Here is a 24,241-nt window from a genome sequence, read left to right as displayed (position 1 = left end):
AAATTAACTCAGCTTTATCATTTCAACCCTCTCTTATATTTAAATACCAGAACTATTAAAGTTTTAAAAAGCCCTGCTTGTCTGTTTCCATAATTAGATTCTTTTCATTGTAAGACAAAAATAAAATTTAAAATAATAGTCTTTCTAGAGAAGGACTAACATGTACACAGCATATTTTACATGATAATATATTTCATGTGAATGTACTATACCAGGGTCGTCATTAATTATATGGGATTATTTAAGATTTTGTTTATCATCATAATTTTCAAGATCAGGAGTCAAAGAATCCCAGTGGGACCAAATGATTTGACCAGGGCCATCTCCTGAGTCTGTGACTAAGAGAAAAGAATATTTTATTTCCACAAAGCCAATCTATTATTAATGTTCAGGAAGCAAGCCTTTCTGTAATTCTTTTTTTTTTTTTTTTTTTTGGTAATACTTCTAAGTAAGAGAATTGTCTCTTCTAACACCTATGACAGAAACCCAAATATCAGGAAAATATAAGTAAGTATTTATTAAAATATTTATTTTACTAAGTGATCAAAATGAACTGCAAATGTTTTCTGACCATGAATCTGTATATTAAAATGGGATTTAACACTAAACAAAATCAACAGTGAGACCAGCACCACTAAAATAAAAGCCTTCCAATTGAAAAAATACTATACCTAAGCTTTTAAAAATTGGGGTATGTATTTTAAATTTACTCTTTTACAGTTGAAATAGTATTGTATCCACTAAAACCATTATCTCTTATTCTACTATGAGTGCATCCAAAAAATCTCCAAATGTAATGGTCAGAAACCTTCTCATAATTCTAAATTTTCTTTAAATGAGGAATGTTTTAAAACTTTCTTAAGCTGTCTTAGACCTCAGTAACCAATTGGGCATTCGTTTGTAGAAGATATTCTTATATATTTATTTTGGGTCTAATTAACTCAGCTGGTGATAAAAGACCGGCAATAGAGAGAGAGAAGAGACAGAGTTGTGGGACAATACTCTCTAAATATGAATAAAAAGGTCGACATTATTTTCAAATAAAGCCTAAATTGACCGCAAAACTTTTTTTTTTTAAAGGATTTTATTTATTTATTTGACAGACAGAGATCACAAATAGGCAGAGAGGCAGGCAGAGAGAGAGGGGGAAGCAGGCTCCCTGCTGAGCAGAGAGCCCGATGCAGGGCTTGATCCCAGGACCCTGGGATCATGACCTGAGCCGAAAGCAGAGGCTTTAAACCACTGAGCCCCACCCAGGCGCCCCGACTGTAAAACTTTTTAAGTTGGGAAAGTTACTCCTCCGTTACCTTAGTCTTGAAATAAATTTAATGTATTGAATTTCTGGATCCAAGCGCTACTTGCAATTTATGATGAAAGGCGTTTACCCGTTCTTTCTGAACCGGCCAGTTCAAGATGCAGTGAGATTTAAACATCCCTCTTCGCAAACAGAGTGCGTGGTTCAGTTTATAATCTGGAATTTCCTCAAGAAAGATCAATATAATGGAATCCAGATTTTGTTCAATAGCTTGTTGAACTGCCTGGTATACCTTGAATCTAGGAAAAAAATTATTAAAATATGTTATATATCAGTATACAGATTTTAACAGCCAAAAGCTCGCATATCCTCCTTAAATTTGTTTTCATCTGTCCCTAATAATCAGGGACAGATTTTTTTGAGAAATTTATTTTTAAAATTCTTTGAGTTGTGAGTCATAATGTAAGTCATATTTAAAAGCTCTACCAAAAAAAATAAGTACACACTTAAAAGTTCACAATGTTCACCTACCTTTTGCATAATGGATCTTTTAATAGATTCTGTGTTATAACAAAAATCGTTTTTCTGCTTCTTTTGATGCTATTAACAATTGATTCAAGTTCAAGGACACCTGCCTCAAAGTCCCTCTCTTCGAGGCAAAATTTGAGAGTTCGATCTTTTTCTTCCATCGGAGAGAAGTGTTCCCAGACCCAATCCCGATCTTTATAGGCATGAATTATATAAGCTGCATACTCAAACTGCTCTGGTTGTCTGTCTATTTCTTTGAAACCAAGAATTCGATGCACTGAAACATTCCAATAAAAAGATATCCTCCAGGGACGCCTGGGTGGCTCAGTTGGTTAAGCGGCTGCCTTCGGCTCAGGTCATGATCCCAGCGTCCTGGGATCGAGTCCCACATTGGGCTCCTTGCTCTGCAGGGAGCCTGCTTCTCCCTCTGCCACTCTGCCTGTGCGCTCGCTCGTTCGCTCTCTCTCTCTCTCTCTCTCTCTCTGACAAATAAATAAAATCTTTAAAAAAAAAAAAAAAAAAAAAAAAAAAAAAAAAAAAAAAAAGATATCCTCCAGCCTTCAAAATGGATGAGCAGTACAATAAAGATAAACATCAATGAGACACTGGTATTTATTATGAAAAAGAGTTCAAAGGGGGCACTGTCTTTGCAGGGTGATACATCAAAAAGCATCACGGGGAAACCATGATATTGAGGGGGAGTATTGCAGAGGTAATGGCTTGATAGCTCAGAGATGTTGGTATAGGTCTTGTTAATCCAATTAACAAACCAGGCAATACTTTCACAGGTACAATCAAATGGATTAAAGCTCATATCTAAATTACTCAGGTTCCTGAAGACTGGCCCAAAGACATTCTTCTCAACTGATGTTATGAGATTCTTCTGAAGGTTCAATGACTTTAGAGATGCCTGATCATCAAAGACAGATGGTGGAAATATGTTTAAATTATTCAATCCTAAATCAATGCTCTTTAATTCAAGCAAGTCCTTGAATGCCTCTGCTGGGATCTCATCAAAGCCATTAGACTCTAAGTTAAGAATGTGGAGGTGAGAAAGACCCTTTAGAAAATGAACAGGACCACCGGGGTTTGCACGTTTCCATAGCCTTGCTAAGTTGTTATGCTGCAAATCCAGAACTTCTAGTTTCTCAAGACCCTCCAAAAGTTCAGCATTTACGTTGGCTATATTGTTGTTGCTTAGATCCAGAATAGTCAAGTTCCGAAGAGGATGAAAAGGTGAAGGGGAGCTGTCCGCATTTCTAAGGGCCACTCTTCGCAACATCAGTCGTCGGAGGCTTGGAACCAAGGCAAAAGAGTTGCTAGTCAGTTGCAGGCATTTGTTGTAGGAAAGGTAGATTTCAACAATATTTTCTAGACCTCTCCATTCTTGGCCTGTGAGCTCTTGTCCGATTTCATTAAGGCCAAGGTCGAGCACCTGTAGGTGGCCCAACCAAGAAAAAGCACCACTCTCTATTTTTGAGATTTTGTTTTTGGTTAGATTGAGTGTGACTAAAGGAGACTGAGCGAGGGACAAAAATGTTCCATTGGTTAAAGTTTGCAAACTTGAGAAGGAGTTGGAGAGACTTAAGTGCTTTAGCTTGATCAATCCCGTGAACATATTGCTTTTGATGCCTGGAAGGCTGTTGTCTCCCATGTTAAGATACTCCAAACGTTCTAGCCACTGAAAGGAAAAATCATCAATCTTGGGCTGCAACGCAAGGGAAATGCTTTGTTTAGCAAAAGAGTGTCGCAAATCCAGGTATCTCACGTTGAGAAGCCCATAAAAGGAACGAGAAAACAAGTGCTCTATATTATTATACTCCAGGAAGAAATGTTCTAGATGTGGAAGCCAAGCCAGGGAATCATTCTCAATCACTTTTAAGTTGTTGTGGGAAAGATCAAGCAAGGTGAGATTCGTGTGCTTTAGTCCAAAGAAAGTCATATTGCTGGTTCTGTATAGCTGGGAGTTGCTCAGGAATAGATTCTGAATGCTTGTGTTTGACAGTTCCAAACAAAGCTTCTCTGTGAGGCTGGGGGTCAGCTGAGCATTGTTCAGAGAGAGGCCAAATAATTTTCCAATTGCATGAAAACACCCTGGAGAGAACTAAAGGTGGGGCGGGGGGAGGAAAGGAAGTTAATAACCAAAACTCAGGGGCATCTGCATGACTCTTGAAAAGCTTAAACAATTCTTTACTTAGTCCCTTTCCCCTTCACCGTCTTCTCTGCATTTCTTCCCTAGCCTCCACCGCACAGCTCCTTACTCTCTGCCTGCAACACCCGCCTCCTGCCCAGCCCTTACCTTTGTGGGCCACCGCTTACCTTCCACCCAGCACGTAAGGGCCTTTTCTTTAGGGGGCCTTCCCTGACCTCCCAGTCTAGGAGAGGTTCCTAGTGCTTTCACTTGATCTCACTGAGTGTAACTGTGAGTGATAAGCTATTTGTAAAGTCACCGCTGGGGCAGGTCCTGTTTCGGTCTTGTTCTCAGGAACACATGACATGAACAGGTAGATGGTATTATGAAACAGTGACGCACATACATACCCTTCCTTGACTCCCAGTTCCAGCCTTGCTCTTTGTCTTTCCCCTACGGTTTTTTCCTCCTGACTCTACTTCATGATAGTGTCTCCAGCTCCCTCCTGCCCTGTCCCCACTCCCTCACCAGAAGCCTTGGCTGCTGTGGGATTCAGCACCAGAACAGAGAACAGAAGGCAGGAGAGAAGGAATCCAGAGAGGGGAGTAGCCAGTGCTGGGTGGTGGTTTGACACCAGGACAGCAAAGAGGCTCTAACACCTACCATGTCATTTGTGAGATGTTAGGGCTAATGGAAGAAAAGGCAAAAATGGGGAAGAAAGGGTACTGTATCATAAGAAAAGGGAATTGGACTACGAAGCAGGAAATTATTATATTAATTAGGATGAACTTACATGATAGCCTATTTTAAAGTAATCAACATTGAGTTTTTGAATCATTCTTAATGATATGGAGAATGTTCATGATATGATATTACTGTTAAACAGCAGGATACACTGTTGCACAGGGAGGCGATACGGAACGGAAAAGTTGTCACGAGCGTGGGCTCTGATCTAACACTGCCAGAAACCCAGTTCTGTCACCAGATGATCACTGGTGAGGCCTTGGGCAAGTTCCTCAACACTTCCTCATCTCAATGAGTTAGTTAAGAAAAAATAAAAATAAAAAATAAATTATTAGATTTTGGAAAAGAACCGGTAGTGCAATGGTTTAAGCAACAAAGGCCTGGGAAAAACAAGGTAGACACAGATTAAGAATCACTATTCTAGATAATAAAAATCAATTTGATGTGACATACTTTCCATAAAGGTTATTTGCCTTTATTTTTGCACTAGTATCAATATGTAAAAAGATTATTTCAATGAAAATAAAAATCTCTATGTACAAAAAAAGAATAAATTAGTTATAGGATTATATAAATATATATATATAGACACACAGTGTATTTTGAATTTGTACTCTGAAATCCACTTGCCGTTGTTTTTATTATCACTTGGAGAAAAGCTGGAGATAAAAATACTCAAATGCTGGGGCGCCGGGGTGGCTCAGTGGGTTAAAGCCTCTGCCTTCGGCTCAGGTCATGATTTCAGGGTGCTGGAATCGAGCCCCGCATCAGGTTCTCTACAGGGAGCCTGCTTCCCCCCTTTTTCTGCCTGCCTCTCTGCCTAATTATGATCTGTCTGTCTGTCAAATAAATAAATAAAATCTTAAAAAAAAATACCCAAATGCTAACATTGGCTGTTTTTGGACTGTGGACTTTTAGATGATTTTTATCTCTCCCCCCCTCATTATTTACATATTTTATAAAACTTCTACAATAAATGTTCTAAATAAAAAAAAATGCTGTTCAAAACTTAGTATGAGTATTGCATAAAATGTTCATTTGTTGTTTGTTTATATTTTATTATCTCAGAACCAATACACAGTCCATTTTTATTCTGAAAATGAATACAGCTTTTAAAAATCCGACTTAGTTTATGGCTTCCAATATTCTTATTCTCAGCCTCTAAAGGAATAAAATACAGACATATCTGTATACACAAGTAGTTAATGAATTGACTATCATGGATCAAAGAGAAGGTCAGTTAGTTATATTCCATTAAAAGAGGATTTTTATGGGATGCCTGGGTGGCTCAGTTGGTTAAGCGGCTGTCTTCGGCTCAGGTCATGATCCCGACGTCCTGGGATCGAGTCCCACATCGGGCTCCTTGCTCCGCAGGGAGCCTGCTTCTCCCTCTGCCACTCTGTCTGCCTGTGCTCGCTCTCTCTCTCTCTCTCTGAGACAAATAAATAAATAAAATCTTTAAAAAAAAAAGAGGATTTGTATAATAATCTAATGCTAGTTATCATTTATGGAGCACTTACATGCCAGGTACTGCTAAATTCGTTACCATACAGCCTATGACGTAGTGTTATTATTATACCAGTTCTACAGCTGGGGAACTGGAGCATAAAGAACTTGAATAATTTGTCTGATTACACAATTATTAGGACAGAAAGCCCAGATGCAGAGCTAGCCAACCCAACTCTAAAGACCATGCTCTTAACTACCATGCTATTTTAATTCTTTCAGAGATTTTGTGGGATAAATAGTATGGTTTCCACTTTACAAATGAGGAAAGTAAGACCCAGAGAGGTTAAGTAGGTTCTCCAAGATCCAAGTACTGGTGTGTAATTGGAACAGGGGTTGTAACCCACTTCTGTTAGACAGCAGAGCCCCAGCTCCTAATTGCTACCAGAGTCTCTCTTTTTGTGACAATGACATCAATGGCCCCAAGCAGGAAGTATGAAGGATTTCTGGGAGACATGGCAAACATTATCACCCCTTTCTCTAGGGAATCTTTATTTTCTTATCCACGTGACACAGTTAGGGACTGTCCACACTTAAATGTAGAACACAAAATAATTTTACTTTACTTCTTACCTCTTTAATTGGATTTGATGACAACTCCAATTTTTTTAAAGAAGAATTACCGAGGAAATCAAGTTCTTCAGGTCTCAGTACTTTAATTTTATTATTTGATAACAGAAGCTCTTGGAGATTTTCCAGTTGGAGCTGACCTCCTAATTTAGTAGACGACAAACCATTATGAGATAGATCTAATTTGATTAAATTCTGAGAAAGAAAAAAGATGGGTGTAAGTTAGAGTCTGGCCTCCAAAAATAGTTTTTTAAAATGTACCTGATCTTAGAAATAACTTAGAAGTAACAGCAAAAATGTCATCTATTATTCTATAGAAAACTGACAGTAGGAGTAATAAAAAATCTTTGTTCCTTCCACGTCGATGCAAGTGGTGGGTATTCATCCTTTCTGATGGCTGGGTAAAGCAAGGAAGACGATTATCATATGGTTTCACTCATATGTGGACCATAAGAAATAGCACAGAGGACATTAGGGGAAGGAAGGGAAAGCTGAAGGGGGAGAAATAAAGAGAGAGATGACTACGGACTCTGGTAAACAAAGTGAGGATTTCAGAGGGGAGGGAGGTAGGGGGATGGGGTAGCCCAGTGATGGATATTAAGGAGGGCACGTGTTCTAATAAGCACTGGGTGTTATACACAAATAATAAATACTACATCAAAAACAAATGATGTACTGTATGGTGACTACCATAACACTAAAAGAAAAGAAAGAAAAAAAAGTCTCTGTTGTGATTGAAAATACCATTGTTACAAAGGCTTTGTTTCTTACTCCGAGAATCATTTAAAAAAGAATCATTTTATTTCTCTTAGCAAAATAAAAGGACTTAAGCTCATTTATTCATGATATAAGGTGTATTCATAATAATAATTTCTTTATGATGTAAGGAATATTCATGTGGCTTACCAAGCACAGAGAGTTATGCATCAGCCTTGAAACTAAACAGAAAATAAAAAAGAAGAAAAAATTTTATTCTTAAAGAAACAGGAGTAGAAGTTTGCCGTCCATGAAATCCTAAAAAGATTTTTATATTGAGAAAGATTGGTAGTTATGTACGTTTTGCATCATGACTAGCACAGAATATTCATTTTTGTTTGTTTAGTGGGTGCTGTGGGACATTTTACCACCCTTGTGCTACATTGTAACACATAAAGTTCTACTCAGGTGAAGGTAATGAAAAGCTGATATATATTAGGGCAGAATCTTATGTAACACATAATAAACAGAGTAAGAATTTTATTTATGTTTTAAAAATAAAAGAACATTTTGCCAAAGATTACTCTAACCAGATTTTGAGGACTTTGTGTACATGACAATTCATCCACTTCAGCATCTAAGGAGGCACAAGAAAGAATTTTCAAATCACTAGCAAGCAAGTCATTTTATAAATGTTTCTAAGCATATTTAAGTTTGTACACTAATTTTGGGACATGAGGTCAAAGAATGCCAAATTTTTTCTAGGTCCATAAAATGAAGGAGAAAGAGTTTTAAAAATGGCTTTGGTTTAAGAAAAGTGCTTAATAATTGTCTCAGATTGAGAGACAATAACATACATTTTCCCAGATGCAAAAGTCAAGTAAAATACTGGGAAAAAAAAAAAAAAAAGATGGTGGCCATTGGTAAAGCAATATTGTAAACAGATTTCTTAAATCAAGCGTACATAATTTTTAATTGAACAATTTGCTTTATCATCCATCAATTTGTTAACTTCATTTAAGTCAGAATTTGGATATGGCATTTTTTTTTTTTTTATTACTTCAGGTACTTTATTTGCTGTTTTCCTCGTGGCATAGTCTAATTCTTCTCTGGTTATGACAGATCAGATTCTTTTTTTATCTCTACCTCTTGTACCTAAGTTGAATTTTTAATGGGAGGGAGCAAGAGAGGCAAAGTTCCTTAAAATTAAGACTGAAATTGATTTAAGATGCTATTTTCCCTTTTGAAAACATTTTCAAACATAAACAGCCATACTTGCATGTGGGGTCCCCCTCTTCCCACTTGAGTGAGATTGGTTTTCTTATTCTTCACCTTGATATTGAGATAACATATTTTTAATTTCTTATAGGGAGAGGAACCTTTCCATCTTACCTTCAGGCTTTGAAAGGGATTGTTTTGAATTTCCTTGATGGAATTGGACATTAGGTGGAGTTCTGTCAAGTTCATGCAGAAGGCAAAAGTTTGGTCGGAAAGGTGAGACAGCTCATTGTGTTGGAGGTTCAAAATTTCCAGCAGGGGGAGTTTCTGGCACAATTCTGACTCCAGTTTTGAGATGGTGTTGTAGCCTCCATCCAAGATAGTGAGTTGGCTATATCTTGTAAAATTGGCAGCTGGTAATCTTCGGAGCTGATTATGGGTGAGATTCAACACTGTTATGTTTGCCGGGAGGTCATCAGGCACTTGAGTCAACTTGAGATGACTGCAGTCAGCCACTTCATGTCTAACAACACATTTATGGGTAGAGGATGTACAGAGTACCCACAGGGGCAGCAGTCCCCAAAAGAAGTAGATATGAAAAGGTGAACTCTGGTTCATGTTTCTCCCTTCTAAAAGAAACATAAACAAGTAAGAGACAACTTTAGTAACATAGGCTTTCATAGGTATTGGTATATTCCTTGCAAAACAGATAACCAAAAGTGACTATATATGATCTTTTTACTCACAACTTCTACGGAATACAAGTATCTATTATATAATCAATATGTCAAATGGAAATAATTCGAATAGCACAGAAGTACAAAAATGGAGCGTACAAACTCCCTCTTCACTTTTCACCTTTACCCCAGTTTCAATGCAGCGTCTTTTAAAATTTTTTTAAAATTTAAATTCAGTTAATTAATATATAATGTGTTATTGGTTTCAGAGGTAGAGGTCAATGATGCATCAGTCTTATATAACACCCAGTGCTCATTACATCACGTGCCCTCCTTAATGTCCATCAGCCAATTACTCCATTCTCCATCCCCATCCCCTCCAGCAACCCTCAGTTTGTTTCCTGTGATTAAGAGTCTCCTACATTTGTCTCCTTCTCTGATTTTGTCTTGTTTTATTTTTTCCTCTTTTCTCCTGTGAACGTCTGTTTTGTTTTAAATTCCACATATGAGTGAGATCATATGAGAGTTGTCTTTCTCTGATCGACATATTTCGCTAAGCATAATACCCTCTAGTTCCATCCACATCGTTGCAACTCAATGCAGTGTCTTGTTGAAAGAAGCACGATACGTGATTTCATTTCTATAACACCAAGATCAATTAGCTTCTTAATCATACTCTTGGGTAAATGGCTGGTTTGGAGGTATATGTCTGACACCTTCTCTTGGGTTATCATCTTGGAATCCATTCCACCATGTTCCTGGGTTAATGTCACTATGGTGGATTTCAGTACCTTCTTTCTTGAAATATTTTTGTTTTGACCAAAGTATCTGCTTGAGTAGCTCTTCTCCCTCTTTCCCCAAAATATTTACAGGAGGTTTTTTCTTTTCTTTTTTTTTTTTAAAGATTTTATTTTTTATTATTTATTTGACAGACAGATCACAAGTAGGCAGAGAGGCAGGCAGAGAGAGAAGGGAGGAAGCAGGCTTCCTGCTGAGCAGAGAGCCGGACGCGGGGCGGGGCGCTGCGCGGGGCTCGATCCCAGGACGCTGGGATCATGACCTGAGCTGAAGGCAGTGGCTTTAACCCACTGAGCCACCCAGGCGCCCCTACAGGAGGTTTTTTCTTTCTTCCTTCCTTCCTTCCTTTCTTTCTTTCTTTCTTTTTTTTTTTTTTTAAGATTTTTAAATTTATTTATTTGACACAGAGAGAGAGACTTCACAAGTAGGCAGAGAGATAGGCAGAGAGAGAGGGGGAAGCAGGCTCCCTGCTGAGCAGAGAGCCCGACGCGGGGCTCGATCCCAGGACTCTGAGATTATGACCTGAGCCGAAGGCAGAAGGTTTAACTCACTGAGCCACCCAGGCGCCCTGAGGTTTTATCTTTCAGCTTCTTGAACATCTGTTTTTGTTCTTTTGTCATATATTTTGATGTGTAGGCTATTTGAGGCTCAGAATACTTTTTTTAAAAAATTAAGTGGTTTTTTGTTTGTTTGTTTTGTTTTGCTTTTTGACAGACAGAGATCACAAATAGGCAGAGAGGCAGGCAGAGACAGAGGGAGAGGGAAGCAGGCTACTCGCTGAGCAGAGAGCCTGGTGTGGAGCTCGATCCCAGGACCCTGGGATCATAACCTGAGCTGAAGGCAGAGGCTTTAACCCACCGAGCCACCCAGGCGCCCCTCGAAATACTTTTTATGCAAAATCATGAAGGCATTATTCCATTGTCTTCAATGTCTTCAGTATCCACTGTTGCTAAAAAGAAATCACGCCCATTTAGTTTTCTTTCCTTTATAGAAAAGATACCTTTACTTTCTGTTTTCTCTTTGAAAGTATCTTTTTCTTTATCCTCAGTAATGTAAAATTTCACAAGGATATTTCATGCTAAATCTTTCCTCTAAAATGTAGCTATACACTCTAAGGCATTTTCAGTCTGAGGATTCATGTCTTCCTTAAATTTTTAGCTTTCTTTTTTTTTTTTTTTTAAGATTTTATTTATTTATTTGACAGAGATCACAAGTAGGCAGAGAGGCAGGCAGAGAGAGGAAGGGAAGCAGGCTCCCTGCTGAGCAGAAAGCCTGACAAGGGGCTTGATCCCAGGACCCTGAGATCATGACCTGAGCAAAAGGCAGAAGTTTAACCCACTGAGCCACCCAGGCGCCCTGTCAGTTCTTATGCCAACACCCCGTTGTTTTGATTACCATGACCTATAGTAAACCTTGAATTCAGAAGTGTAAATCCTTCCATTTGTTATTCTTTTCCTAGATTGTTTTTTTTTTCCGTGCCATGGTTGATGGGAATTATCTGAAATAATTTTACTTATTATTTAATTAATTATTCCTCCTAACTGGAGTATATAATTATAATAGTAGAGGACCTGTTGTCTTTACTCTGTACTGCTTTACCTGCGTCTAGAAAAGTGACTGGACCATAGCGAATGTTGAATAAATACATGTTGACTGAATAGCTTTCCCTGGGCAGTTAATCAGCTCGAGAAAACCTCTCTTAACTCCGTAAATGGTCCCAACTTTATTTTGGTGGGACATATGCCTAATGTGATAGTCTCTGGTACGATCATTTACCTAGTTTCACTTTCAATATTTTAAAATATCAAATACACCTTCAATGTATGGAGGCGGATCAATAAAAATGATAATTAAATAAGTTAGTTTTCCGTAAGATCTAAAAGTCATGTCACAAGAAGAATTCCAGAAAAGTTTTAAAGAATAAAATCATTTTAGAGGATTAATTGTAAGAATATAGAACTAGTGCAAGTATTTATAATTGTTCTAATCAGCTTTTAAAATATAGTGGTTGGGGCGCCTGGGTGGCTTAGTGGGTTAAAGCCTCTGCCTTCAGCTCAGGTCATGATCTCAGGGTCCTGGGATCGAGCCCCACATCGGACTCTCTGCTCAGCGGGGAGCCTGCTTCCCTCTCTCTCTCTCTGCCTGCCTCTCTGCCTACTTGTGATTTCTATCTGTCAAATAAATAAATAAAATCTTTAAAAAATAAAATAAAATATAGTGGTTTTACTTTTATTCTAATCTAGTTATCAGAAATAGAAGAAAACTCAGTTTCTATTAATTATTTTATGGCCTTTATAATACTGGCATTAGATATTGTGAAAGCCATACCCAAATTTTATATTTACAGGCTATGACAAAGATCACAGCCCAGCTAGGAGGCCCCTCACCAAACTGCTCAGGTCCATGAAAAAATTGGAGCTGGAAATGAATACATTCTGGAAATCAGGGACTAACTCCCCAAACCTCACCTCTCTGAGATCCTCCTAAACCTCTCTTCCCTGTACCATAAGTGCTTCTACTTCTACTTACAACTCACACAATCAGTACTGCAATATATTCTCCTCCTTGTCTGGGTGACATTTCTCTGTTTTAGAAGGGAAATAGAGATCAGAATTACTGAAAAGGACTAATCTATTTACAAAGAATATCCCTGAAGGAATGAAAGACATTCCCAGATCTGAAAATACATCCATCACATGGAAAAGCACATCACCAAATTGTAGGTAGGAGGAGTGAAAAAGGAGAAATCCACAGAGCGAATCTTACGAAACTTCAGAATTATGATCATTCGAAAGAAAAAAAAAATCCAAAAACCTTCAAAAGGTTTTACTTCCAAAAGAAGAAGATCCTGAATAGTAGAAAACTTTTCATTAGCAACATCAGCTACTAGAAAACAATAGGGATGAGCTTTCAAAATGATCAGGGGAAACAATTTTGAACCTAAAATTTCATTTCCGCCCGAACAACTCAAGATAAGGGGCAAAGCATTTTGAAATATGCAAAGATTCAGTAAGTTTATAACCATGCAAACTGCGTGCAAAAATTATTCTGGAATTTGCTTCAGGGAAATAAATGAGAATACAGTTAGAGGATGAAACAGACGGGAAAAAATTGCTATCGTATGAGACAGAAGCAAAGAAAGCTAAAAAGATGGAAAATAGACACTCAGTGGGTCTTGCAGTTTTAGAAAGGCCTTTCAGGGTGGATAGAATTACCACATGTGTCTGTCCAAGTGAGAGATAATATTGCATCATGATGAAGACATTAGGTCTGGAGCCAGACTGGATGGGAGTTAGAGCTAATCCCTGCCTAGTTTGGGTTCTCCATTTTGGGTTGTACACTTCACAATATTTTCTCCCCTTGAATGTATGCAGATAACACCTAACTGCAGACACACACCAACACACAATCCTATTGTGAAATGGGGAGGTAACTTCCGGAGCTACTACCGCTCCAGGCTGACTCAGATTTCCTCCGACTCACCTGCATTTGCCAGTGCTGTGGGACACGATCCTTCTGATCTTCCTATACATCTCAACGCCTATCCACTTGTCACTTTCCTCTACTTTCCTTTATGAGGTCAAAGAAAACCTCTTTTGTACTCCCAGGAACACCTGAAGTGTTTTCTCCTTTTCAAGCACCGTATCACAAAGTGCCAGCTCCTGTCTCCTTTCCGGCCAAAAAAAAAACTGAGAAAAGGAGAGAAACTCTTTCAAGCTCACAGGGCTCTGTAACTTTAAGACAAAGATATGATTTTATTTGTTTATTTATTCATTTAAGAGAGAAAGGGCACCCGAGCAGGGGGTTGGGGAGGGGAGGCAGAGAGACAGAGGGAAAAGCAGATTCCCCACTGAGTGAGGAGTCCCAGGCGGGGCTTGATCCCAGAACCTGACCTGGGATCATGACCTGAGCCAAAGGTAGACGCTTAACCAACTGAGCCACCCAGGCCCCCCACAGATATGATTTTTTTTTTTTTAAAGGCTATTGCAAAATGATCTCCATAAATTTCCTAACGTGCTTTTCCAGGTCCGGAAATCCACAAAAGAAAAAAAAAAAAACTCATTATTGTACAAAGTATTGGATTATGTTAATTATAAATTCCTGCTATTACGTGTACTCTGAGTTATGATACACTTCTCCCCACACCTCTATCATCTCTCTTTCCTTCCGTTCTCCTTGTTGATTCTGACTCGATTTCAAGCACCAGATCAAAGAAAGACCAAAGAATGCTAAAACCGATGCACAGTCCCGGCTCTAGCCAACAGGACAGACCCGACCCCAGTAAGAATTTTAAAGATCTACCTTCATTTACTCTGATAACAGCTGGCCGTTCCTTTTTTCATTAGTCCAAATCCAGTCGTTTCCACTAGAGAGGCGGGGCATATTTGCTGCAATCTCGAAAGTGAAACTAAAAAGGGGGGAAAAAAAAAGGCAAGCTTCTTACAGTCCTTGGATTCTAACAAGGGCAAAAGGGGAAAAGCACATATCACATATCAGCAAGAGAAATACTAAATTGCTTCTCAAAAAATGTCTTGCTTTTCTGCTTTGGGTGCAATCCCCTGGGTTTTACTAAAAGGGTCACAGATTTAGCAACAGAGAAGTTGAAAAAAGTGGGCGCTCCCTTGGTGTGGGCAGGGCTAGTACTCTAGAGGTTAGCAGGTATCTGCGAGTGAATTCCTCTATTTGTTCAGAAGACTGATGCAGAACTGTCAGAACCTAGTAGAGTGTGATCAGAGTGAGAAAAAACCTCAATCCTTAATCAAAGCTGAATACTTTCACTTCCCTTATCTTCTTAGCAACCCAGGAAAAGTAATGCGGACATTAGCCTTTTGATCCAAGTAGACACCTAGTTCACAACAGAGGAACTGCTCGAGGGTACAAAGCCAAAAGCCAGTGCTAACTCGTGCTGCTCATTTCCTTAATCAGAGCCTGTTAGGGAGCAAACACGAACCCAGAGAAGTTCATTTTCACCAGTTAGTTCTCAATAAGATTTCCTGACTAGTTAAAGGCATGTGCTTGTCCGGGAAAGGACACATTTCTCATTATTGATATAATAGGATATAATGTTGCCAACTATATTGTTATATAGCAAAATAGAACACTTAGAAGGAACTGTAGAGACCACCTAATTTAACTCCCTTGTTTGAGAAATGAGGAAACAGCACGATGAGGGATTTTCCAAAGGCTATACCGAAGTTACCATAACACTTCGTTATTCAAACAAGTTTAGAAATAAAACAGCTTGGATCAGTTAAAACATGGCCCGAGCTTGACTTGATTGAAGAATTGAGGGCAAGAAAATAGGTCTGTATCATGCTGCAAAATGCCTTCTCCTTGGGCCTCAGTCTTAGTTGGAACCATCCTGTGGTCACTGGGCTCATGGTCGTGCTTTTCTGATTTGTCACTTATCTATAATATAATACCATAAGCAAACAATTGCCCTGAGTAAACCGTGGTCCCTCACATCTACCTATTGCAACATGTGGCAAAACATTAACAGTATTCAAAAAGTTTCTTCTCTGTGAGCTCCTTGAAGCCGAACACGGTATGTTCTCTGTATTACAACTCGCCAGCCACTCTTCCATGGTAGGCTGGTTCTCTGGCCTCCGATGAACCAGGCTCCTCTTCAGTATTCAGACTTCTGCATGTTTTTTTCCCACATTGAAGTTGGGCTTGACCAGGTGACTAGAGTTGGCCAATAGGACATCATTAAGCATGAAGTGAGCCAAGACTTGATAAGCATTTGTACATGGGCACTCACCTTCTTCCTTTCATAACTCAGTTGCTGTGTGGTAAGAAGCCCAACCTAGCCGTCTGCAAAGGCAACATGGAGAAGAACTAAGGGTCTGGCCAACAACTCCACTGAGCACCTAGGAGACACCCAGCCTCAACTTGCTGTCCAGTAAGTAATGAGTAAGCCATATTGGGAGTAGATCTTCTAATCCCAGTTGAGTCACATGGAGAAGATGCCACATGGAGCAGAAATGAGTTGTCCCCAGGTCCTGCCAAAATTATGGAAGAGTAAACAAATAAATGACTGGTGTTGCTTTAAACCCCTCCCCCCCCAATTTGAGTGTTTATATTATGTATCATCAGCCAAATGAAACACATTCCCTCTATAATCTGACACACCCATCTCTAAGGCTTTATGACTCCGTGAGCATACTAAAATTTCCATAATGTTGATTGAACTAATGAATGGCTTTTTCCAAATACTTATTGATCATCCCATAATGCAACAGTTTACATCCAGATATTACTAGTCCTTAATTCTTGCTACCTTCTGAATATATCACAAGTCAGTTTCTCTCCACTGTACATTCCTTGGTTATGCATTAACTTATTTAGCTATTATGGTGGTAGGTGCTATAGTGACGAAGCTCATTTTTCCCCTTTTAAGAGAATTAAATCAAAGTTGTGATATACGCCCATAAATACAAGTCCAATATTTATTGGTATTTTGTAGTATGCTAGATCAGCAAATCTCAGAATATAAACGAAGCTGCATTATTCCCAGGGGAGCCAAGATCTATAGAATTCTAGAAGCCAAAGTCCTTTAAATTTACTAAATTTTTACTGATTTTACTAAAATCTATATATTTTATAGTTTCTTCCTTCAACTTGAGTGAGCACTTGTTAATGAAAATTGAGTAAGATGGTATATGCAAAGAACCTGGAAGAATGGTTTGAAAAAACAGCAAATTTCAGAGTCTGGCAGTTATAAGCCAAAAGTAACCAGTAATTTATTATTTACAAATTTGTGGAACTGAAGACCCTCTGTCCTTCTCTGCCTGCTCCTGGTAATAATTCTTAATAAATTAGACATTGTTTTTAAAGGACAACTGCAGCCTTTTAAATGCTAGGCAAAGAATTTTTTGATGATTGAAGACAATGTATAATCACTAGGAAATCTATTCACTTTATCTCAAGATTTGTAAAGGAAGGCTTAATTATAGTTTTCATAATCATCAACATCTATAAAACTAGACTACTGAGGGCTATATGAGACACTGTTTACAATTTTCCATATAAATTAATTTAGACACGAAGATTGCATCATTGCAATTTCTGACAACATATATAGAGAGCTGAGATTATGGGGAAAACAGACTATGTGAAAAGAGAGGCTAATATCAGACAAAATAATATACTATTGCCAGATTCTACGAGGTCCAAATAGAGAATTAATTATTGAGGAATATTTAAACTTGGGTCAGCGCCGAATAGCCAATTGCCAGGGAGCTGTTGGGTATTTAAGAGCCTGTATCATGCACAGGTTTTATTTCGCATAGTTCTTCAGAATTTCTGCAATATATTGGACTTATCAGTCTTCCCTGTGTCAACAGGAAGCCAAAGTAAGGCTATACCTTTTCATCAATAAAACTTCTCATGGGTTTGTAATGTGATTAATGTACTATGGACCCAGATAAAGAGCTAAGTTTGCCTCAGAGCACTAGGTAAACAGGCATTTTAAATTGTGCTCACTGGTCTCCCTTCATAGCTTCCTTTTGGAAAGGACATGATCCTACTCTGTACCATCGGAAATTCTAGCAGGCATTTCTTGCTCTTTTTTTGGTTTCTGAACTCTTTCTCTAGCATAAAGGTACAGTTCCTCTTACCAATGTCATTTCCATTTCTGCTCATTGACTTCAGCTGTTTTAAATTAAGCTCATCCAGACAACAAATTCAGCAAGAACTTTGACAAGGGAGGAAATCACACTATGTCCTTTCCACTACTCTAACACGTACTGAATAAAATTAAACTTGAACTTCCCTTCTGAAAAAGGAAATCAGCATCTGACAGATGGAGCTTCTGGTTTAACCTAAACTTACTTATTTAGTAAATTTTCAAGGTAGTTGAAAAGTGGTGATAGCTTTCAGTCTCTTATAAATCTGTGAAGTCCTTTAGAATGAATGGGGGCTCACTCTCCTTTATCGACAGTCTCATGATATGGCTAAGGGTTCTTCAAACCCTATGCCTTGAATTTAATATTCATGTATTAAGATAAAAAATAAAATTCTATACCCAACTTCATTCTCATTCTACACTTTAAACATCTTAATTAAATTTGATAAGCTGTTGTCCCCTGGGCATCCAAGGAATGGTGTCATAAATGGCAGACAAAACCAATCACACTTAACTCTTAAGAAATTTCAAAGTATCAACAGCAACTAATAACTTACTATAATCAAATTGAACTGGTCATTGGTGAGAACTAATGCTCATGTAATTGATCCCCATTTTATAATGCAAAATTTGAATCAACAGGGAAAATTAAAAAGAAAGCTCAGAGTTGGAAAGGCTGGGCAATTGTTTTTGACCACACTTCTTGATTCCCACCTAAGAGGAAGCTTAATCTGTTTCATGAGATGGTTTATAATAAGAATATGGGAACTGGTACTTAAAAAGTGAGAAGTAAAAGTGGAAGAAAGGTGGGGCAAGGAAAAGTTTTCTATGATAAAGATATGGAGCTAAGATACACAAACCTAACAAAGTTTAGAAGGCTCCAATACAGAGTTTATTGCCAATATAAAATACTAGTCTTATTCTTTACTTTATCTAGAAATAAGCCCATATAAGAGTTGAGTATACACTTTAACTTCATCAAAAGAAATTTTTTGCCTGATATGTTGTTTAATTTTTCAAAGTAATTTTTTTTAACTACACCAAAGCTCCTCAAGGGTGTGATATCAGCAAAATGCCAAACTAGAAAGTTTCAATCCCTTATTTCATGAAAATATCAAAAAACAAGAAACTAACTTAATTAATGTTACAGTAGCTGTGAAAAAACAGCCAAAGATCTATAGTAACCAAGTGAATTCCCTATCAATAAAAATTTACCTTAAAAATGATAGGAAATTTTACTTACCATTTCTCTACTGCCTCCTGGCTCAGCACAGTCTTCATCTAGAAGGGGTAGCAACCAAATTCCCAGCTGCAGATCAAACCTACTGGCAATGTTATACCCATTTTGGGGGCTTCCTAAAGGACTAGTTTTCTCATCTAACTCGAATCTCAGTCTAGGGAAAAAGCAGGAGTCAGTGTTTGCGAAAGCTTCAGAAAGATTGTATATACAGAGGCACCTGAGGCAAAAGATGACATGTGGGGACATATAATAGACCATGTAGGTCCCTCAGGAGAAGCTGGAATGAGACTCTTTGGGATATTAAGACATTCAAAAATAGCCATGTTTATGGAGGAATTGAGAGAGCCACACATAAGCCCAAGCAAGAGGCATTCTCAGAAAAGACCTGAGTGGACTTTGAGCTTTTATCTCAGGCTTATACCTAAGCTCAGAACACATAGACCCAATTGGTGAAGCACTGCCCCTATACAGAGCTGGTTTCCAAGGACTGGGAGAAGTTGCTATTTTTTTCAAATGCCTAATTTTCAAATAAAAGTCATAAGGCATACAAAGAAACAAGAAAACATGGCCCCTGCAAAGAAACAATATAAATCTCCATACATTCTCCTTGAGAAAACACAGACATTGGATTTACTAGGCAAAGACTTTAAACCAGCTTTCTTAAATATGCTCAAAGAGCTAAAGGAATGGGAGGAGAGGAAGATAGGGGCACAGTGGGAGGACCCCAGGCATATCTCACCACACAAACACAACTAGATAACTACCATATCCTCCTAAATACATCAGAAGTCTACCTGAAGACTGATGGAACAAACTCCGCAACCAAAGGGAGAGAAGAGCCACGCTGGCAAAGGTAGGAAGTGCAGGGATGTGCTTTAGGAGAGAAATGGATCAGTGATACTTCAGAGGGGAGGGAGCCATGGTCACAGAGAAGGGTGAGAGGGAGAGAAAGAGACAGAGAGAGGAACACACAGGGGAATGTACAAGGAGAACATTTCCCCAAAGCTATTATCTTAGAAAATGAGAGGGGTTGAATTTCCTGAGTTCTTGCAAGCAGCAGAGCCTAAAGCCTAGAGTTTTAAAGGTCAGCAGGTTTGGCTGAGATGGAGCCCTGATGGCACAGCACTACTCCTGGAGAGAAGGCAACTGAACAATCCAAGGGCATATGGCTTGGGAGCACTGAACTGAGAAGTGCCTAAGGCACACAGCAGAGAGAGTATTCACTATTCTAGGAGGGCTTCCCTGAGAGGCAGCATTCACAGAGACTCCTCCCCACGAACAAAGGAGATGGCTGGTGCCAATTCCTTCCCCCACATGTCAGCATAAACACAGAACCACATGACAGAAGCAGTTTGGTGCCAACACTGGCTGCCTAACTTGGTTTCACCAAACCCCAAACCTCTGTGTTCTTCTGGAACTGCCTTTCTCAGTCAAGCTTGTCTCATTCCCAGTGTGGTAGTCCCTTCCCCTAGAAGATTAGCACAAACCCTTACCCACACCACCTCTCCCAGCCAGAGAGTTCTGTAGGGCCTCAGTTCTGGTGGAGTTAGTGTTAGTGTTAGGTCTCATTTCACAAGCAAACCAGAGTATACCTCGTTAAAGCTGACCACATTTAGGCCAAGGAGCAAATGCCCACTGTGGGCAAAGAGAACCTCTGCAGATGATTGCTCTGAAGGATAGAAGAGCCAGACACAATAGCAGAGTTCACACACACAGTGGAGACACCCCCTGAAGAGCTAGGCCCTGAGAACTACATGACTTCTTCATAAGGCCATTACTTTCAGGAGCAGGAGATATAACTAGCTTTTCTAACAGAATAAGGCAGAGACTTAGACAAAATGCCAAAATGGAGAAATTTACCCCAAATGAAAGAACAAAAATAAGGCCACAGCCAGAGATCTAAAAGAGACATAGAAGTAACATGCCTGAAGGGAATTTAAACAACCAATCATGGGCACCTGGGTGGCTGAGTAGATTAAACATCTGCCTTTAGTTCAGGTCATGATCCCTGGGTTCTGGGGATTAAGTCCTGCATCAGGTTTTCTGCTCAGTAGGGAGTCTGCTTCTCCCTCTCCCTCTGCTGCTCTCTCCCTGTCAAATAAATAAATAAAATCTTAACAAAAAAATAAAGCAACTGTCTCAAGGATACATACTGGGCTTGAGAAAAGAGTAGAAGACATCTTTTACCACAGAGATAAAAGAGTTAAAAAAGAATCAGTCGTAAATGAAGAATGCAGTAGATGAGACTGGAAACAGGCCAATATAATGAACAACAGGCTGGAAGAAGCAGAGGAGAGAGTTAGTGATATAGAGGACAAAATAATGGAAAATAATGAAGCTGAACAAAAGAGAGAAAGAATAAGGAACATGAAAATCAACTTAGGGAACTCAGTGATTCCATCAAATGTAATAATAATTGTATTATAGGACTCTCAGAAGAAAAAGAGAGGAAAAGGGGCAGAAAATTTATTTCACAGAATAATAGCAGAAAACTTCCCTACTCTTGGGAAGGAAACATACATCTAGAGAATTCCCATCAAAATCAACAAAAGCAGGACAACAACAAGACATATTGTAATTAAACTTGCCAAATATTGTGGTAAAGAAAAAAAAATCTTAAAAGTAGTGACACAAAAGAAGACAGTAACATACAAGGGGAAAAACCATAAGGCTAGCTGGAGATTTCCTAACAGAAACATGGCAGGTCAGAAGAGAGCAGCATGACATACTCAAAGTGCTGACTGGGAAAAACCTGCAGCCAAGAACAGTCTATCCAGCAAGGCTCTCATTCTGAGTAGAAGGAGAGGTAAAGAGTTTCCCACAGAAACAAAAACTAAAGGAGTTCATGACCACTAAACCAGCCCTGCAAGAAAATTAAATATTAAAGGGAACTCATTGAGTGCGAAGGAGAGACCAAAAATGACGAAGACAAAGAATCAGAGAAAAGCTCCAGAAACAACTACAAAACAAGTAATACAATGGCAATAAATAATCTATTAATAATTACTTTGAATGTAAATAGACCAAACACTCCAGTCAAAAGACATAGGGTGCCAGAATGGATAAAAACAAACAAACGAACAACCCTCCCCCAAAAGACCTATCTATATGCTGCCTACAAGAGACTCATTTTAGACCTAAAGACACCTGCAGATGGAAAGTGAGGGGGCAGAGAAATATTTATCATATAAATGGATGCCCAAAGAAGCTGAAGTAGCAATATTTATATCAGACAAACTAGACTTTAAAACAAAGATTATAAAAAGAGACAAAGAAGGACATTATATAATCATAAAGAGGACAATCCAACAAAAACATATAACAATTGTAAATACTTATGCACCCAACTTGGAAGCACCTAAACTTATAAAACAATTAATAACAAACATGAAGGAAATAATTGATAATAATAGAATAGTAGTAGGTGTCTTTAACACCCTACCTACACCAATGGACAGATCATCCAAACAGGAAATCAACAAGGAAACAATGGCTTTGAATGACACACAGGACTAGAGGGACTTAACAGATATATTCAGAATGTCCCATTCGAAAACAGCAGAGCACACATTTTTTTCAAGTGCACATGGAACATTCTCTAGAATTGATCACATATTAGGTCACAAAACAGGCTTCAATAATTACAAAAAGGCCGAAGTCATACCATGCAACTTTTCTGACCACAATACTATGAAACTAGAAGTCAGCCACAAGAAAAACATCAGAAAGCGCACAAATACATGGAGACGAAACAACATGCTACTAAACAATGAATGAGCCAACCAAGAAATCAAAGAAGAAATTTAAAAATTCATGGAAACAAATGAAAATGAAAACAGAACAGACCAAACCCTTTGGGATGATAGAAAAGTGGTCCTTAGAGGGAAGTATATAGCAATACAGGCTTACCTCATGAAGCAAGAAAAATCTCAAATAAACAACCTAACCTAAAGGAGCTCGAAAAAGAGCAACAAGTGCAGCCCCAAACCAGCAGAATGAATGAAATAATAAAGAGGATAGCAGAAATAAATGATATAGAAGCTAAAAACAAACAAACAAATAATAGATCGGATTCATGAAACCAGACACTGCTTCTTTGGAAAAATAAACAAATAAGAACTTAACAAAATGATAAACCTGTAGCCAGATTTATCAAAAAGAAAAGGACCCAAATAAATAACATCACAAATGAGAGAGGAGAAGCAACAACCAATACCACAGAAATGCAAACATTCATAAGAGATTATGAAAAACTATATGCCAACAAACTGGACAACCTGGAAGAAATGGACTAATTCCTAAACACACATAAACTACCATAACTGAACCGGGAAGAAATAGAAAACTTGAACAGACCAATAACCAGCAAAGAAATTGATGGGGTGCCTGGGTGGCTCAGTTGGTTAAGCTTCTGCCTTCAGCTCAGGTCATGATCCTAGGGTCCTGGGATTGAGCCCCACATCAGGCCCCCTGCTTCTCCCTTTCCCACTCCCTCTGCTTGTATTCCCTCTCTCCCTGTCTCTATCAAATAAATCAATAATAAAATCTTAAAAAAAAAAAAAACCAGCCAAGAAATTGAATCAATAATCAAGAAACTCCCAACAAACGTAAGTCCAGGACCCGATGTCTTCACAGGTCAATTCTATTAAACATTTATTTTATTTTTAAAGATTTTATTTATTTATTTGACAGGCAGAGATCACAAGTAGCAGAGAGGCAGGCAGAGAGAGAGGGAGAAGTAGGCTCCCTGATGAGCAGAGAGCCCAATGCGGGGCTCGATCCCAGGACCCTGGGATCGTGACCTGAGCCAAACGCAGAGGCATTAACCCACTGAGCCACCCAGGCGCCCCAGTTCTACCAAAGGTTTAAAGAAATTAAATTAAAGAGTTAATATTTATTCTTCTCAAACTGTTCCACAAAATAGAAAAGGAAAGAAAACTTCCAAATTCATTCTATGAGGCCAGAATTATTCTGATACCAAAACCAGATAAAGCCTCCACTTAAAAAGAGAACTACAGGCCAATATCCCTGATGAACATGGATGCAAAAACTCTATAATAAAATACTAGCAAGCCAAATCCAACAATATATTTTAAAAAATCATTCACCACAGGGGCGCCTGGGTGGCTCAGTGGGTTAAAGCCGCTGCCTTCGGCTCGGGTCATGATCCCAGCGTCCTGGGATCGAGCCCCGCATCGGGCTCTCTGCTCAGCGGGGAGCCTGCTTCCTCCCTTCTCTCTCTGCCTGCCTC

At 38.7% G+C, this 24,241-nt stretch overlaps 1 protein-coding gene across 1 annotated transcript; it reads right to left on the bottom strand.

Moving 5' to 3' along the window:
* Positions 1 to 434: 434 nt before the first annotated feature.
* On the bottom strand, positions 435 to 14,527 carry TLR3 (toll like receptor 3). Its single transcript, XM_080797183.1, has 7 exons — positions 14,426 to 14,527; positions 13,607 to 13,812; positions 8,823 to 9,277; positions 6,738 to 6,929; positions 2,332 to 3,887; positions 1,787 to 2,098; positions 435 to 1,554 (listed from the first exon to the last, which is right to left on the bottom strand). The coding sequence occupies exons 3-7, from the start codon at positions 9,264 to 9,266 to the stop codon at positions 1,326 to 1,328; spliced, it is 2,733 nt and encodes a 910-aa protein (XP_080653309.1). The 5' UTR covers positions 9,267 to 9,277; positions 13,607 to 13,812; positions 14,426 to 14,527; the 3' UTR covers positions 435 to 1,325.
* Between the last annotated feature and the right edge of the window lie 9,714 nt (positions 14,528 to 24,241).

The sequence above is a fragment of the Martes martes genome (genome assembly GCF_963455335.1).
Source record: "Martes martes genome assembly, chromosome: 2".
Classification (NCBI taxonomy): Eukaryota; Metazoa; Chordata; class Mammalia; order Carnivora; family Mustelidae; genus Martes; species Martes martes.
This window is presented reverse-complemented; position numbering and strand designations above follow the sequence as displayed.

Excerpts from the sequence above, each read along its gene's own strand:
- TLR3 (XM_080797183.1), bottom strand. The coding sequence starts at position 9,266 with ATGAACCAGAGTTCACCTTTTCATATCTACTTCTTTTGGGGACTGCTG. Across the intron at positions 6,930-8,822 it reads ATCCCTTTCAAAGCCTGAAG|AATTTAATCAAATTAGATCT; the intron begins GTAAGATGGAAA and ends TTTCTTTCTCAG. Across the intron at positions 3,888-6,737 it reads CATCAAATCCAATTAAAGAG|TTCTCTCCAGGGTGTTTTCA; the intron begins GTAAGAAGTAAA and ends CCCCACCTTTAG.